The following is a 17156-nucleotide window of genomic DNA, read 5'->3' as shown; positions in this document are numbered from 1 at the left end:
AATACTCTCCCTCCTTTTGTGATTCGTTCCAAATTTTGGGGCCGAAAAGCATGGTATGAGGTATAACCTGGCACAGCTGGGGTGCTCTCGGGAGCCTTGCACCAGGTTTCTGTTACTGCACAGATATCTATGTTCTCCATGCTAAGGAGAGTTTCGAGTGCGTGCATCTTGAGGTTTAGACTTCTGGTGTTGAGTAGCATTACTCTTAGTTTCTTATCCCTTGTGATACCTATGGAGGTGGGTTTGTCTTTTGAGCCTTGCCTAAAAAAGGCACTATGGGGGGGTGGCAAGAGCCTTTGCCAATATCTGAAAGCCGAGGGGTGACAGGTGCAAGCCGTCCCTAGCGAAGCATTGTGGCTTGTCGAGCATGTCATCCCAGGCTGACAGGCATTTGATCCCCTTTGAATGACACCCTTTACTTAAGCCAATTGTTGAAATTGATCATCTTTGTCTTCATATTGTGGCATCATTCTTGGTGAGGGTAAGATGCTACTCAAGGTCAGGGTCATACCGGCTTGGGCTACATGCTCAGAGAGCTCCTCTATGTCTCTTTTCATGTAGTCCAGGAAGGTACGTCTCAGGTCATTCACACCAGCATGGACAATGACTGAGTCATATTTGTACTTGCCTTGGAGTGACCTGAGTGCTTGTGTTATGTGGCGGATCCTAGTGCCCGACAGGCAGCTCACCATGACCTTCTCCTTGTTCAGCCTGGTGAGTGGGACGTCAGTGTGCCTGACGATAGAGTCACCTATTACAAGTGTATCAGGTGTGTTGTTTAGCCTTAAGGGCTGTGACTGTTTGGCACACTGGCTTTGTGAGATATGTGTTGCACGTGTTTTGTTTTGGGGTAGCGGTTGCTTGGATGTCTGCTTTGAAGGTCTCTGCTGCTTAAGCAGATTTTTATTTAGAGCCTCCGAGTATGTTTATGTGTTTGGTTTGCTGTCGTGGTAGGTCTATGTGAGACTGGAATTGTAGTGACTGTGGTTTCCTTCTCATCCTGACTGGTTACACCAGTACTGAGTTGAGAGAGCTTAGCCTCCAGTTTGGCTATATGGTTGCATCTCTCACATGTGTTGGAATTTGTTGGGAGGAGGAGAGGGTTGTCTGTGTACGAGGCAGTTGTAACATTGCCTCAAGATTCCCAGATTCACCAGCTGGACCGGAGAGGAGATTGACAACTGACCTTTGAACATGCTAGAATAGTATTGGGAATTCCTTTATAATTGGAAAAAAGGGCCAATGGGGAACAAGGTACTCAAGGGGAGTTTGTGAGGGTGTAGTGCTTTTAATTTTTTAGTGCTGACTTATATAATTGCTTTAGTGAGCAAGTGCCAGGCTTTAGAGTAGGAATAGGGTGTTTATTATGAGAACTAGATCAGTTCTAAGGGAAAAAGTGAAGAGCAGACTTTGTGAAGCCGAGAATGGTTTAAACCCAATTAAGCGGAGCTGCCTGATTCTGCGCTATCTTCTTTATGTTTATGTGTTGTTTCGCATTACACCTGTCCCATTGTTCATTGAACTCTTACATTTGCCAAATGAGTGCCTCAGGCCACATCTGAGCTCTCTGTGGTCAGTGCTTGGCAAGGCACTTAGGTTTTGAATGGGGTACCTTGTTTTTTGTGATGTTCTTGTCCAACACAAGACAGTGGAGGAGGAAACTGGAGTGTCAAACTTCCTGGTGCTGGAATCAGCACTTTTTATAGGAATCACTATAACTTTCTCTTGTGGAGCTTTGCTATGGTGAACTGTCAAGATGCACAATTTCATAGGCCACAACAGCCTGAGGAACTCTCCAGATGAGATGGCTTCTTTGCTGTGGATGAGACTGAATTTGACAGGGACCAGATTTTCTCTCGAGTCAAGAAGGCTTTTTGTTGGACAGAGTCTAGTACTGCCCCCTGGAAGAAAGGTGACTCCTGTGATAGGGCAAAGTTCAGATACTTGGACATTTAGAGTTAAGCGTACTTTCTGAAAACATTATGTGGTGATTTGCATGGCTTGTGAGGCTCCTCTAGGGTTGCTGCTCGATTCAGTCATCCAGAAATGAACAGATGTGCACCACTTTGGTCCTACGAAAGGCTACAGTGAGTGCCCGTCATTTGTTGAATGTACTGGGAGCAGCAAATAAGCCAAATGGTAAGGCATAGAATTAGAACTGGGATCCTCCTGCTTTGAAGTGTAAAAGCTTTGTGTGACAGTTACTATCCATGTCCCTGGTGCTTGGATCCCCAGGTCTAGGTCATGCATCTTATTTCTAATTTTTCAGGAAAGTAAGTAAACTTCCAAAACAGTAGATGTTAAAATGATCACTGCTGCAGTAATTTTAACTATATGGGTTACATCCTGCCAAGGATATAGCAGCCGTCCAGCTTCTGAAGCTTCAGTGCAACTTCCACAACCCCCCATTAGTCAGCGCTCACTAAAAAGACAGGTATATGGATGTCAAGTCCTTTAGAGCTTTCATGCTATTAGAGAGGGGGTAGCTGAACCCAGAAAGGATAACACTTGGAACAATAAAATAAATAAGTATTCACACCCTGGTATAAACAATGCATCAAAAAACAAGGGGGATGGAGTGAGCTGCTACTGCAGTAGTGACCATTTCAACATCTACTGTTATGGTAAACTTACTTACTCAACTGTATATATAGCTATATAGGGAGGTTACCCTAGATTACTACATTTGGGAGGTGGAAGAAGAGTCCAGAAGTCCCAGGAGAATGGTACTAGCAAAGTCTAACCATACACCTTGAGGAGGACTCAAGCTTGTAAAACCTTGAAAACAGTTGTATACATGACCAAGGTGCTGCTTCCAGAATACACCTAGAATCAAACCCTTTCCAAAAGGCCACAGGTGAAGTCAAGGCCCTGCCTGGAATATTTTTGTTGTAGTGAGTTTGGCAAAAGGTAATATAGCTGGAGATAGCCAATTGGAAATGGTCTGTTTTGATACAGATTGTCCCTTCTTACCTTTACAAATGAACAGATTCACAGATCTGAAAGACTTGCTTCTGTCAAGCTAGCATCAGAGTTGTCTGTGGGCATCCAAGGTATGCAGCATCTTTTCTTCCTCATTTTTAAATTTTAGGAAAGAAAATGGGAGATGGATAATTTAGCATAAAGTAAATTTGGATTCTGATTTAGGCATAAACGAAGGATTTGCTCTTAAAGGAAACCTGTTTCTGCAGAAAAATGAGATAGGGTTGACTCACCACAACAGCTTGCAACTCTGACACTCTTATTGCAGAGTCAGAGCAATTAGTAAAACAGTTTTCCATCAGTACCTGCTGCACATCCTCGGTAAACAGGTCCCTAAAGGGAATTAAGACTCTGTCATCCATGCAGTCAGTTGAAACTGACGGAGGCCAGGATGTATCAAACACTCCTGATCTTGTGTGAGTAGATCCATTCTGTGGGGAAGCTAATGGTAATTAACCCTGGCCAATTGCAAAGGAAGGGAGAACCACTGCTGCCTGGGCCAGTACATCCTTGCCACAATAACCTTGAGGGGATTACTTCTGAATCTTTAAAAGTCCTGGAGTCCTGGATATCAGTGGAAAGGTTGAACAAGCATACAGGAATATTCCTATCCAAAGGAAGGAAAAGGAATCTGTATTTCAAGCCGCCTTGCTTGGAGTCCTAAAGCAGAATTTTGCCGGCTGACAGTTCAGAAAGGAGGCAATTAGTTCTACTTGAGGAAGTCCCCATAGATGGATCAAATCTTGGAAGACACTCTGAACTAGTTTCCTTTCATGAGAGTCTGCCCTTGTCCTGCTCAGCTTATCTGTCACACAGTTTTGCTCCAACAGAAAGTAGAATGCCTATAGAGTGAGAGTGTGCTGTGAAGCTTTATCCCAAGCTAACATGGGCAGTCTGCAAAGGGGATATGACCTGGTTCCTCCTTGCTTACTGACATACCACATGACCGTGTTAGTATCTGTAACAACTTGAACAAGTGCAAGGGACCAAAGGTGATTCAGAGAGTTTCTTTTATATTTATGTGCTTGCATCTGTTCCTGGTGTCCTAAACACCTTCCACTTTTCTCTCTCCTGAATGCTACCCAAGCAAAGTCAAGATGTCTGTGGTGACTGAATGCTTTGGTTTAGCAAACCCTAGGTACTGGGATTTAAAAAGACAAATGATGTTAGTGCTGGGACTAGAGAGACTTCAGATACCATTGTATCTTTCTCATGGAGTTTTGCCAGGGGTATCACAACACTCACAGATGCCATGAGACTGAAAATCTCGAGATATTCCCTCACAATGACCACAATCTTAGCAGAAAACCTTAAAAATGGATCTAGGTATACACCTAATTTTTTTACTACATAAGAAAAGCTCATTGAAATGAAGTGTTTAGCTGACACCCCAAGAACATGACCCTGTGTGAAAAGGTAACAAAAAAAAAAAACTCTTCTGAATGTTCTCTTGGAATCCCAGCTTGTGCAAGGAGATCTCTCACCCCAAAAAAGAGATTACTGAAACATTTAAATACTCAGAAAAGACAAGCAAATTGTCTAAATATGGAAAAATGTGGATACTCTGTAGCCTGCAATGAACAATAACCGGCGCTAGATGCTCTGTGAACACTCTTGGTGCAGTGGATAGTGCAAAGGGTAAGGCAGAGAACTGATAAAGTGAACCAGACACAAAAACCTTAAGAATCATCTGATGCCTGGATGAATAGGGATGTGATGATGAGCATCTTTTAAAACTAGTATGATCAGGAAACTTATATGAGGGAGAAGAGGTAACAGGTTAAGTCACAGCATTTTGAACTTGGACACCATCACAAGCAGGTTTAGAAAAGATAGATCCAGAACTGGTCTCCAAGCACCTTATTTCTTTGGTATTAAAGACATTCTTGAATAAAAACTTTTCCTAACCTGGGAAGGAGGAAAGGCTCTCGGACTCGCTGAGAAAGCATGTGCTGAAGTACTGGGGAAAAAGAGGTCTGCTATTTGAGGAATTACCCACGAAAGGAGGAATTTCCTCCCACTGCCATCTGTAACCTTGACAAATGATCTTCAGAGCTCAGTTGTCTGAAACTATCCACTACCAAAGAGAAAAGTGAAGATTCAGACTTCTTGGAAGGGAAAAGGGACTGCCAGTGTGGGAGGACAGAGCAAGGGTACTTAGCTTTGATGAACTCCGGTCATCAGGCCTAACCAACAAAATAACTTCACAGCATTCTGTACAAGTCTGAGGAAAGCAAGAAAAGAACTGAAGATGGTGCAGGGTGAAAACTCTTTTATACCCTTGACATCAGATAGGGAGGGTATCCAATGGCTAGCAGATACTGAAATTTTCTGGCATTTAGGCTGAGAGCAAACACCTGTAGGCAAAAATTTCTAAGACTCGTGATGCAAAAGTGACTACAAATAACATCTGGATAAGCTGACTAAAGATGGGAGGGAGATCACAGCAGACTGGGTAAAGCAGGGGTAATTAGAGGAGTACTCCGCTTCAGTCTTCACATAAAAAAGTGAAGAGGAAACAGCCATGCATGGTGAGGGAGGCAGGGCAGAATGAGAAGAAAGATTAGTTGTGTAAGAACTTCCCATAACGATAGATGTCATTCTCTTCTACATCTGACGTTGGCCATAAGAGAGACATACTCATACACCACCCTCAGAACTAAGGCCCCAGGCAGACAAACAGCCTAAGGGGATGAGGATCAATGCATCCAAGAAAGCCAGAAAGTGGGGGAAGGAGGGAGGGAGGGTTGGAATACTGCAATAGAGAAGAGAAGGACATCTATTGTTATGGTATGTTCTTACACAACTAATCCATGTCCTTCTGTTTGTTGCAGCATTTCTGGCATAAGGGAGAGTATAAAAGCTCATGAAGAAAGGGAAGAAATGGCAGAGGAATTTTCTATAAAGCCGTGGAGAATGGTCCTGGCAAACCCTGTCCTGGATATGGAGACAGAATCCAGCTTACAATGTTTAGTGAAGGTGTGGACAGATGTCCAAGTAGCAGCTTCTAGGATAGAGTTTGTGTCTAAACACTGAAGAAGACACTGCCGTGGCAGAGTGAGCTCTGAGCCTAGAAGAACTTTACCCTGGTGAGCATAACAAAAGGCAATGGATTTTGATATCCAACTTGAGATGGCCTGTTTATACACAGGCAGTCTCACAGCCCCAGGGGTGAAAGGACACAAACAATTGGTCTGATTTCCTAAAGGGTTTAGTCTTGTGCAAGTAGAACCAGAGTTGTCTTTGAACAGCAAGGGTGTGAAGGATCCTCTCACTGCTGTTCTGGGGAGAGGGAAATAAGGTGGGGAGGTGAACTGCCTAGTTTAAGGACAATTCATTGACAACCTTGGGCATGAAGGACGGATTGGTCTGTAGAGAGACCTTGTCTTTGTGGAAAGACAGGAAAGGAGGAGATGCCATAAGGGCTTGTAATTCTGATACCCGCTTGGCAGAGGTAATGGCCACCAGGAGGACAGTTTTCCAAGTAAAGTGTTTGAGAGAATTGCAAGAAGTTGGTTTCAAAATGTGCTTGAGTCAATTTCTCCAGCACAAAGTTGAGGTCCCAGGGTGGAGCTACACGTCTCCTGGGAAGTCGGATGTGAAGGACATCTTTGAGAAATTGTTTACCTTTAAATCTAGAAGCTAAGGGAGGAGAAAGTGCCAGACAAGCAGAGACAGCTGACAAATGAGATTTTATGGAACAATAAAGCTAATTCTGCATTAAGGAATTCACACAGATAGGACAGAACCATAGCTGGGTCCACCATCAGTGGGTCCTGGTTTCTAGCCAGACACCAGATGAAGAACCTCTTCCATTTGGATAGGTAAGATTTTCTAGTAGTAGGTTTCCTGGCCTCCTGCAGGACTTGAAGCACATCCTCAGAGTAAACGGGATCAGGGCTCTAACACACACACACACACACATACACAGGCACACACACACACACACACGCACACACTCGCACACACATGTGCACACACGTGCGCGCACACAGACACGCGCACACACACACACGTGCGCACACACACGTGCACACACACGTGTGCGCACACACACACATGCAGGCGCACACACACACAGGCGCACACACACACACAGGCAGCTGGAGAGTTTCGAAGAGTGGGTGGTGGAATGAGCTCTTGTTCTGTGTTAGTAGGTCCACTCTGTGGGGCAACTTGTGGTGATTGCTCTTGGCTAGGTGTAAGAGAAGGGGAACCAATGCTGTCTTGGCCAATAGGGAGTCACCAGCAAGATTTCTGTTTTTTCCTGTTGAATTTTCAACAGGACCTTCAGAATGAGTGGAAGGGGGAGGGAATGCATATAGGCATTTCCCCTTCTAGGAGATTGATAAGACATCTGCTCTCCATGCCTGAGGATAGGGTTCTTTGGCACAAAAATGAGGGAGTTCTTTGTTCAAGGGAGAGGCAAACAAGTCTATATCTAAAATACCCCACTGGTGAACAATGTCCAGGAACACATCCCTGTGAAGCATCCACTTATGGGCTTGTGCTCTGGATCTGCTTAGGGTGTCTTCCACATTACTTTGACTGGAAGGGATGTAAACCGCCTAGAGGGATACATCCAGGACAAGTGCTAGATCCCAGACCTGCATGGCTAGTCTGCAAAGGAGGTAGGATCTGGTCCCCCACCCCCACCCCCCCGCTTGTTCATGTACCACAAGACTGTCACATTGTCTGTGTACATGCAATCTCTCTGGTCTGATAAGGGGTTGGAATGTCTGAAGGGCAAAGATTAATGCTTTCCTTTCCCTGACATTTACGTGGTCCCTCATTTGGAAGGGAGACCACTCTTCTTGGACTGTGTAGCGATCCAGGGTTGCTCCCTAACCATTGTCCGATGCATCTGTGAACAGGACTTGAGTTGGTGGCAGTGGGTAAATGGGGAGGGCTGGATTTAGACACAGCTGTGTTATCCACCACTGGAGCTCCTCCTTTATACAGGGTAGAAGGGGTATTTGGGATTCTAGAGGGAGAACATGTTGAGACTGTACTGACTTGAGGAACCATTGGAGATTCCTCATGTGCAACCTTACTAGAGGAAGCATAGGGATGGTGGATGCCATCAGCCCCAAAATTCTGAGGAATTGCCTGGCAGACATCTGATCTAAGGAGAGTGACTCTGCAAAGAGCAGCAAAATTTCCTGTGCCTTGGAAGATGAGAGTGACACCATCATGCTCTGGGTTTGAAATCTGCAGCCCAGAAAGGTATGATCTTGGGATGGGACCAGTGATAATTTCTTGACATTTATGGTAAAATGTCAGGCCTTGTAGAATGGCAATTGCCATTTGGAGACTTTTGCTCAATTGTTTGAGAACTGGCTTGAATCAAGAGGTCGTCCAAGTAGGGACAGATTAAGATTCCTTGGAGTCTGCAAAAGGCTACCACTGGGGCTAGACATTTTGTGAAGAAGTAGTGGAGTGTCCAAAATGCAAAGCTGACAACTGATAATGTGAGGACCCACAGAGAATCGTAGGAATTTCCTGTATCTGTGGTGGATGGGAATATGGAGGCAGGCATTCTTGATATCTATGGAAACTAGGAATGCCTGAGGGATGATAAGAGGGTATAGGGTTTGCAAGGTAAGCATTTGAATGAGGGGACTGAGAAACTTGTTGAGGTAGGTGAGGTCTAGAACAGGCCTCCAGGAACCTTCTTTCCTGGGAACTAGGAATAGGAGAGAGAAGTTTAGCCATGCCTTCTGTGGGTCTGGGGGTGGAACATGCTTTTTTTTTTTTTTGTTTCCCCTTTGCTGGGTATCTACACTGTGCAAAGAAGGAGGGGGGCAGATGTAGGCCTACATTCAACTACATCAGAGTTGATGTCCTCCCTAAGGATAGTCTGGGTTACTCCCTTAGGGCCTACTGACACAATAAGCCTGGGATCTCCCTGGACATCAGTGACTGACATTTGAGAACCCTCTGTGGACATGCAAATGTCTGAAGACAAGGTGGCCTGTGAAATGGGCTTGACCTGTGGGTCTGGATCCTGGTCGGCACATGTCTCAGAGCTCTCATGTGCTTCTTTAGAGACTTCTGAATCGAGAGGTGCAGCTTCGGTTTTGGGCCTATGTTTTTTTGCCCTTATGCTTAGCAGGCTCCACTGCGCACTTCACTAAAAGCATAAGGCACTGGTTTTCTAAGTAGATCACAAGGGAGGATAACTGACTTCAGAGGGTCTTAGGTACAAAGGACTGACAGATGGAGCAGTTTTTGTGATTATGCTGAGGGTCGAGGCAAAAAAGGCACTGGGTATGACAGCAAAGAAGTTGCGAGGGTGGTACATGCATACATCTATTATGGCCATCTGTTGATGGCCTACATCAGACATACCACACACCCAAGGTAGTAAAAGACTCTGGTATACTGGCAGACGCTGGGTCATCACCTTCACAGGCAACTCCCTTATTTCAGGAATACTGCAACAGAGAAAAGGAGGACATCAATTGTCTTCTAAGTAGATTGCAAGGGAGGTAACTGACTTTGGAGGGTCTTGGGTACGAAGGACTGACAGATGGAGCAGTTTTTGTGATCATGCTGAGGACCAAGGCAAAAAAGACACTGGGTATGACTATCCTTATGTGGAATCTTTCTTCCACAGTCACACTTCCCTTTCCTGGGGGACATTAACCTCAGTAAAGAATAAGGTTGCAAAAAAGACAAAAAGGTTTCCCCAATGGGGCACTTATCTTAATAAATGAGCAATTCTGGCAGCAGAGCGACATCCGGGTCTGGCAGCAAAGAAGTTCTGAGGGTGGTGAGTGCATATGTCTCTTTTATGGCTGACGTGTTGGCGGCCTACGTCAGACGTAGCCAAAGTAGTAAAAGACTGGTATACTGGCAGACGCTGGGTTGTCACCTTCACAGACAACTCCCTTATCTCAGGAATACTGCAACAGAGAAGATAAAACATTAATTGGATAAGCACCAAAACAGACAGGAAGGAGGATTCAAAGGGAACTGGCAACCCTTAGGGAAGATAAAATAAAAAGGCCAGATGGAATAGCTCCCACTGTCCTTGGAAGGCTAGCCAGTGTTAGGAGATCTCATGACATAGACATACAACAGGTCAATGGCTAATGGATAAATGCTACATGACTGAAGGATGACAACTTTGGCTCCCTTATAGGGGAAAGGAAAATGAACTACAAGCCAGTTAGCTTAACAGTGGCAGAGAAAGACACTGTGAGACTTTTGATTGGAAAGCTCGTAGCATTTCCATAGAACAGCAATGTCCAGGATAGCAACCAAAACACTTTCATGTTTTATGACTGTGACAGAGGTGAATTTGACAGGGGCATGCCAATAGATACAGTTTAGCTGGACTTCAGTAAGGCCTTTGAAGCCTTGGAGAAGGGACAAAGACTGGGGAACTATATAGCTGGACAACTGAAATGTAGGATGCACAGGGTTGTGAGGGGTCAGTTTCAGAAATTAGGACAAGAACTAATGCAGTACTGTGGGGGGGTCTTGCTCTTGGTTCCAGCGCACTTTAATGAGTTTTTTTCAGATATATGGGGGGTGGGGGGGACAGAGAATATGATCAACCTCTTTGATGACACACAGATATGTGCAGCCATGGGGATGGGGAAAAAGGCTAGGCTAGGATATGGAATGGAAGGCTGATAAAGTGGGCAGAAAGGTGTTAGTGAGGTTCAATGCAAACAAATGCAAAGTACTAGATTTAGACCACACAAGGAAGATGTGAAGAATCAGCTTGGGGGGGTTGCACTGATTGCAATAGAGCAGAAAAAGGGTCTGAAATGCTGGATCACACCTACATCATACATAGGTTGGACCACTGGGAACAGAGCAAAAGGGCAGTGATAGCAGCAACCAGAATACTGTGGTGTATTCTCAGAGGAACAGATTCCATAAGCAAAACAGTAATGCTTCCACTCTGTGTAGTTCTGCAAGCAAGGAAATGGACATCAGGATGTTGGAAGGAATCCAGAGGGAAACCACCAGAAGCATCCATGAGTTAAACAGGAACAGGAGCTAGAACTCTTGTCACTTGAAGCCACTAGAAAAGGTGGAAGACAATGTCAGAGATGCAGAAAGGTCATTCTGACCAGAAAGGACAAAGGCAGAGGGAATGAGCACTGGCAGCAGCTTCTAGGGACTATGTACACGTTTGATCTAAAAGCTTTTTCCACACAGATTGTTGTGGACCCATGGAATGGACCAATGGAGTGTGTAGTAGGGGGTATCCAAAAAGACATTTAAGAGGGCACAAGGGCTAGTTGGAGAAAGGGTAAGGGAAAAGCTAAGGTCAAGAGGAGGTAAAATGTCAATGCACTTAAGTGCAATACATGGCAGACTAGACAGGTGTTCTGTTATCAAAATGACGTGATGTAATATAGATGAAAACCCTATATTCAGTCATGCGACTTCACTGTTAGCAATGCACATTAGAAATGGATAATAAAAAACAAAATGAAGACTATGTAGCTGGACCTGAAATATGGAGAACAAAGCACAGGAGGAAGACTTTGGTACAATTTTGTGACATGATCGAAAGGTGAAAAGCCACTCTTAGAAGGCAGTACAGAAAACTGGGGAGATATGGTTTTCAGAGTGAGAGGTATCATATTTAAAAAAAAAATAGAAATATTTGTCCTCTAAAACAGGTTTTAATTTAACATCTGGATTTGCTACGTTCAAGTTCTTGATATCTCACCTCTGCAAAAAAAACAAAACAAAAAAAAAACAAACAAATAAACCAATGACAGAACGCAGGCAATGTAAAGGGGAGTGAAAATGGTGCGCAGTCTTGAAGACGGCAGTGGGCACTAAACAAATTTAATGTATATACCATGGAAAAAAGGAGAGAGACGGGACATGGCAGTCAAGTACTTCACAAAAAAGAAAAGCAGTAGGTCTGTTAAGACAAACTTTGAAGACGGATGGAATAACAGGATATGTATTTTCAAGACAAAGCAGTTCTAGAGATGTAAAACAGTTTTTGATTCCATGACTTATTCATAAAGGCTGTTAAGGAATTAAAGAAATGCACTGGACACAAACAAAGCAGTTCTAGTGGAATGCAGGAAACAGGAGGAGGACATTATTAATTAACAAAGAATTGCAGGTTATCCATTATGCAACACATTGGTCACATATTACAAGCCACAGATAAGGAAGACCACTTAAGACTGTAAAATGAAAGATTTATACCCATTGATCACTACATAATAATTCAGTCGAGGATACAGGTTAAGGCCCTACTTACATAACTTACTATACCTAATGACAGTATCCAGTGCTATAGGTTCACTACCTATTTATCAACAGCTCATCAAATGTTAATTTTTAAGGATCTTTCAAATATTTTCCATATACTATTAGGAAAACGATGATGATCAAAACTAGTAAAGACATGACAAAGAAAGGAGGGCACAGACAGTTGGTGAAACAGTGACAAACTATATGTATTTCCTGGATTATAAAACAACTCTAGAAAGGGACAATGCAAGGACACCTTTTTCTTTCAGAAAGGGTAGTGGATTCATGAGCAGACTCAAAATAGAAATGGTATAGAAAAGCAAGCAACAATAAAGAAATCATATGGCAAAATTAAAATATCAACAGTAAAATGGCAAGAGTAAAGATTATGTTGACATTACAAACAGAATCTGAAGAAATAGAAAAAAAAACAGATCAAAGAGGACAACCAGAACCATCAGCTTCTGATTCTCAGTCAAGTAGGGAGACAAAGTCGAGGACAATGACAACAAGGACTAGTTCTACTGACATTCCTACAAAAGGGAATTTAATTTTGCCATTTTACCCTCCCCGTGGACCGAGATGCAAGGGCCAGGAGTATGCAGTAATAACAGTGTGAGAGTAAGTGTGGCAGCTCTCATGCCTTCTCACCTGTTCCATGTATCTACTCAAGCACTGCCACCACTCACCACCACCCTTGTGCCACTGTCTGTAGCAAGAAGGCAAAGAATATCATTAATAACTCACACCCTTCCTAAAGGAGTGCTTCCTACTCAGATTTCTCTCACTTCACTGTGGCCAGCTTTCTAGTATTCAAAACATTACTCTCACACAAACGTAACTGGCACTGTAGGTATTTGCTTCATTTCCTAAGGCCAGTGGGCTGGATGCATGTAGTTGTCCTTGCATAACATTATTTATGCTTAACTGGCAAAGGAACCAAGGTACTGAGAGCAAATAACTAAAGAAGGAAAGGTAAGAGAATGGGAAGATGTCAAGAACTTACTTCGACTGCAGGCTAGAGACTGCCTTCCATAACAGGGATTGATATCAGAGTACAGACAAGGAGAAAGAAACAGGGGGATCCTAAACGAAAGACCAGCACTGGTAAAGTTTTTAATAGAATCTAGAACAGAAGTTGCTGTGAAGCAAGGAATAATTAGTACAGCATATAAAATATTGCATGACAACTATAAGAATGAATCGGAGGAGGATAGGAAGAATTGGGAAAAGGGATTAGATAAGCAATTCACAAAGAAACAATGGGAATATATGTCTGTCTTCCAAATACGTAATAAAATCTAGAAGATTTAGGATCTTTGCCTAGAAGTGTTTACATAGGTATTTTTAAACCCCAAACAGACTTTAAAGAATTCTTCCTCAGGTAGGTAAGCAAATGTTGGAGTTGTGATGGGGAAGAAAGTGATAACTGGGAACATATTTTAAGGGAGTGTAATGAGTTGGCAGACTTTAAAGATTCCCTGCAGACTACTCTGTTGGAGATGCTGGGCAAGCAAATTAGAGTAACTAGGGAAATTATTTTTTTAAGATATGATACAGAATCGGAATTACCTAGACATAGTAAGGCCTTGCCGAGTCTAATTATGATGGCCACCAAAAAAGCAATTACTAGAAAATGGCAATAAAAGTCTAAACAGACCTTACTAGAAGTAATGAAGATAGTAACAGAGATAAAATAACTGGAAATTTAGAAAAGAGTAGGAGCAAATTACATAGGAAAAATGGGAATTGTGGGATCAATACATGCAGAGGAGCAACGGTGTTTAAAAGAAAGTAGGATGTGAATGAGCATTGACTAACACTGATTGGATATGTTAAAAGTGATGTATGACGTTTGCAGCTACAGTTGTGTCAGCATTGTTTGGAATGTATAATATTTGCAAATGAGACTGTGTCGCTCTGGTTTATTTTCCTATGTCATACATGATAATTTAATAAAAAGATGTTTCTTGTTTAAAAAAAAAAACATTATTTATGCTTTTCAGTGGAAAAGTTTTGATTTGAGAAAACAGACCACTTCATTCAGATATCGATCTATATAAATATAATGCTCGCAGCAAAAATACATCAGTTTGTTTTTAGATTTTACCTTGAAGTGAGTAAGACATAACACTTGCTCGTTTTAGCATGGTATTCTTTTCCTGCTGTGTTATTTTACTTGCAGCAACCAATTTATCACCTTCTTTGACCTTGTCTATTGCTCCCTGTAAAAGACAATTCACTGTGTTATAAAACATTTAAAATGTACAATAAAAACTTTTCAGAAATCATATCATACTGACGTGACAGTCCACTTAATTGCTGTTTGACCCAGTACAGAAGAATTTCTTCAGACACCTCCATTCCACTGTCAAACGTCACTTTCCTTTCAGCAACTTTCACGTTCTTTAGAAGACAGCTATGACCTAAACTTTTTCCTCATCGCAGAATGTATTTGTATTATCTCAACACTGATGCATAAAAAAAAAAAATCAAAAATTAGCTGCACTTTTACCACTGTGAAGCATTTCAGCGGGATTTATCTTCTTTAATACACACTGTGTTGACTTTGCATCAAATCTCATGATACTTTACGGATTTGTATCCTTGGCTCTTGTATCTTACTACTCATTGCAGTTAAGATGTCTGATCCTGGAAAAAGATACCTGTAGACCTGCCTTCTTTCCCCTCCCATTGGGCACATTAAACCTACTGAGTCTCCAGGGCTGCAGGCTTACTCTAACCACTCAAGAGACATCACAAATTTGGATGACAGACTGAACAAGTGATGGAGGAGAATTTAGAAATATTTACTCTTTAACAAAAGAAACTCATTTATTCATTATGTGCAGTGAAAACAGAGAGGCCAGTGTTAAAGTCTGATTAGAAAACAGCAAAAACATTAAGTATAACTGTCAATACTTCAGCAGTAATCTGGAGATCTCCCATTCTGACGGAGTGAATGAAGAGCAACAACCTGGTGCAGAGGGCAACAAATGGCATACTGTCGGAAGATTATATAGTGGAAGAAATAACCTTCAGATGAAAAATGACCACGTCAGTGAAGAACAAATTATAAAATAATACTAAACATCTAGAATGAAGGCTAGGGCATTAATACTAACTAAATAATTAACATATAAGAAAACATTTTTCCAGTTTCAAACCATACATGTCCCACGCACCGAAAGCATCTGCATCTTACAAGAACTGCAGGTTAGGTTCCACAAGGCCAAAATGAAGTACAACCACAAATGCTGATATGCAGTCAAAAACATATCCTGCTGCTAAATAGTAGTGTCATGTTTCTGCAGTCCTATCTGCTTAGAGAGATTCTGCCATCAGTTACAATCAACATACTTCACAATATGCCCATGAGGCACTTGCCTACCTCTTTGCCATCAAAGTCAGTAAATGATTACCCACTTGTAACCAGTCAGGGATACAAAGCGCAAGATCTGCCTGTTCACTTACAAAACTACTGGCTGTCTCATATCCACAATAAAACAAAAAAACAAAATAATCATTAAAATTAATAATTCTCAGTTAGAGCGTCTTCTGTGTGGCGACATGCGTGAATGGGCGTTCCTTTGTTGAAGGTTGTGCATTAGGCCCATCAAGCCAGCACGTAAAAAACTACTGCCAATCATTAGCGGACCAGAGTTCCGCTGTGAAGACCCCTAACTGGGAAAAGCCAAAAGACACAACAACAACAAAAGTTGTCAGCGTGCCATTAAGCAATGCAACCAATGGAACTGAACTTACACTGCATTCCTTCTTGAGTTGGGGAAAGGAAGAGTAAACCTCCCAAGGAGATGCTATCCTTTTAGAAGAAAGCACGGGTAGCTACACCAGACATTTTACTTCAGGTGTGTGAGAAGCATCAACATCCAATGTAAACAGTAAAAAGCAGCTTTTACTGCAAGATTATGCAAAATGCACATTTTTTCCACCACATAAAAGGAAGATAAATAAAGGAAATAATTGAAAAGAGACTAGCTCAACACAATTTGCTGCCCTCTTACTCACCAAACCACAAGAACCTAGAGTATTGAAAAATCCTGTCCGAATGTTTCCTTCTTGTTTTCATTATGAGTAAATGAGCTGTAGGGCATTACTGTTGGAGTGCAAAGCAGAGTGCCCTAGTTTCTCTTGCACAAATTGTATAAAATATTTTACAATAAAAGTGGATATATTAATTTGGATTTTAGGCATATACAGTTGTATACAAATGTACTGTGATTTTCAAAATCTTCTTGATTTAACCATGCTACTACAAGTTGCATACAAGAGGATGATAGATGTTCATGAAGTTACAGCAGCAGCTGACATACAATGCAATGTTGGATTTTCAACCACTGTTGTCTCCACATGGAGTTCACTGTAAGAATTTTGGCCCTCCTTGCTAAAGCAGCACCTACCAATGGGCAAAACATGAAACTAAGCAAGGGATAAACACCTTAATTACTGGCTACCAACATTGTCAGTTCAGGGATATCACTAAAGGTACAGCCTTTCAGTAACTACCTTGCTACAATGTTGGCTATTTTTCTTGTCTGACAAGATGCAAAAACAGTGTTCATAAAATTCTACTTCTTGGCATATATAAAAGCCACTTAGACAGGGTTCTTAGGGGTACCATGGAAAAAGGCATTTGTGCCTATTGTACTTGAATGAAACATGAATACCACTTGTTAACACCAGTGTGGGCTTGCACAGACAAACTGCAGCAGCATGCTAGAAGGAAGACGAGACTAATTACTAGCAAAAAGCAGGACAAGCCATTCTGGAGAAAGTCAGTGGTGCTGCTTGTAGTGTGTGCGTGCGCACACACACACACACACAGTGATGAAAAATGTAACCAAGTACAGTACTTTTCTTCATTTTGATTCACTTGTAAAAACAAAAAAGAAATGAGCAAGATAAATATA

At 42.2% G+C, this 17156-nt stretch overlaps 1 protein-coding gene across 1 annotated transcript in view; it reads right to left on the bottom strand.

Annotated features, from left to right (window-relative positions):
- Positions 1 to 17156, bottom strand: part of SNX9 (sorting nexin 9) — a 1114799-nt gene that overhangs the window by 30288 nt on the left and 1067355 nt on the right. The window contains exon 16 of the mRNA XM_044063919.1: positions 14336 to 14450. Coding sequence (XP_043919854.1) covers positions 14336 to 14450 — 115 coding nt within the window. The remainder of the gene's footprint in view (positions 1 to 14335; positions 14451 to 17156) is intronic.

The sequence above is a fragment of the Protopterus annectens genome, chromosome 1.part0 (assembly GCF_019279795.1).
Source record: "Protopterus annectens isolate FY-2018-M chromosome 1.part0, PAN1.0, whole genome shotgun sequence".
Lineage (NCBI taxonomy): Eukaryota > Metazoa > Chordata > Ceratodontiformes > Protopteridae > Protopterus > Protopterus annectens.
The sequence above is the reverse complement of the archived record's forward strand: the minus strand, read 5'-3'. Positions and strand labels throughout refer to the sequence as shown.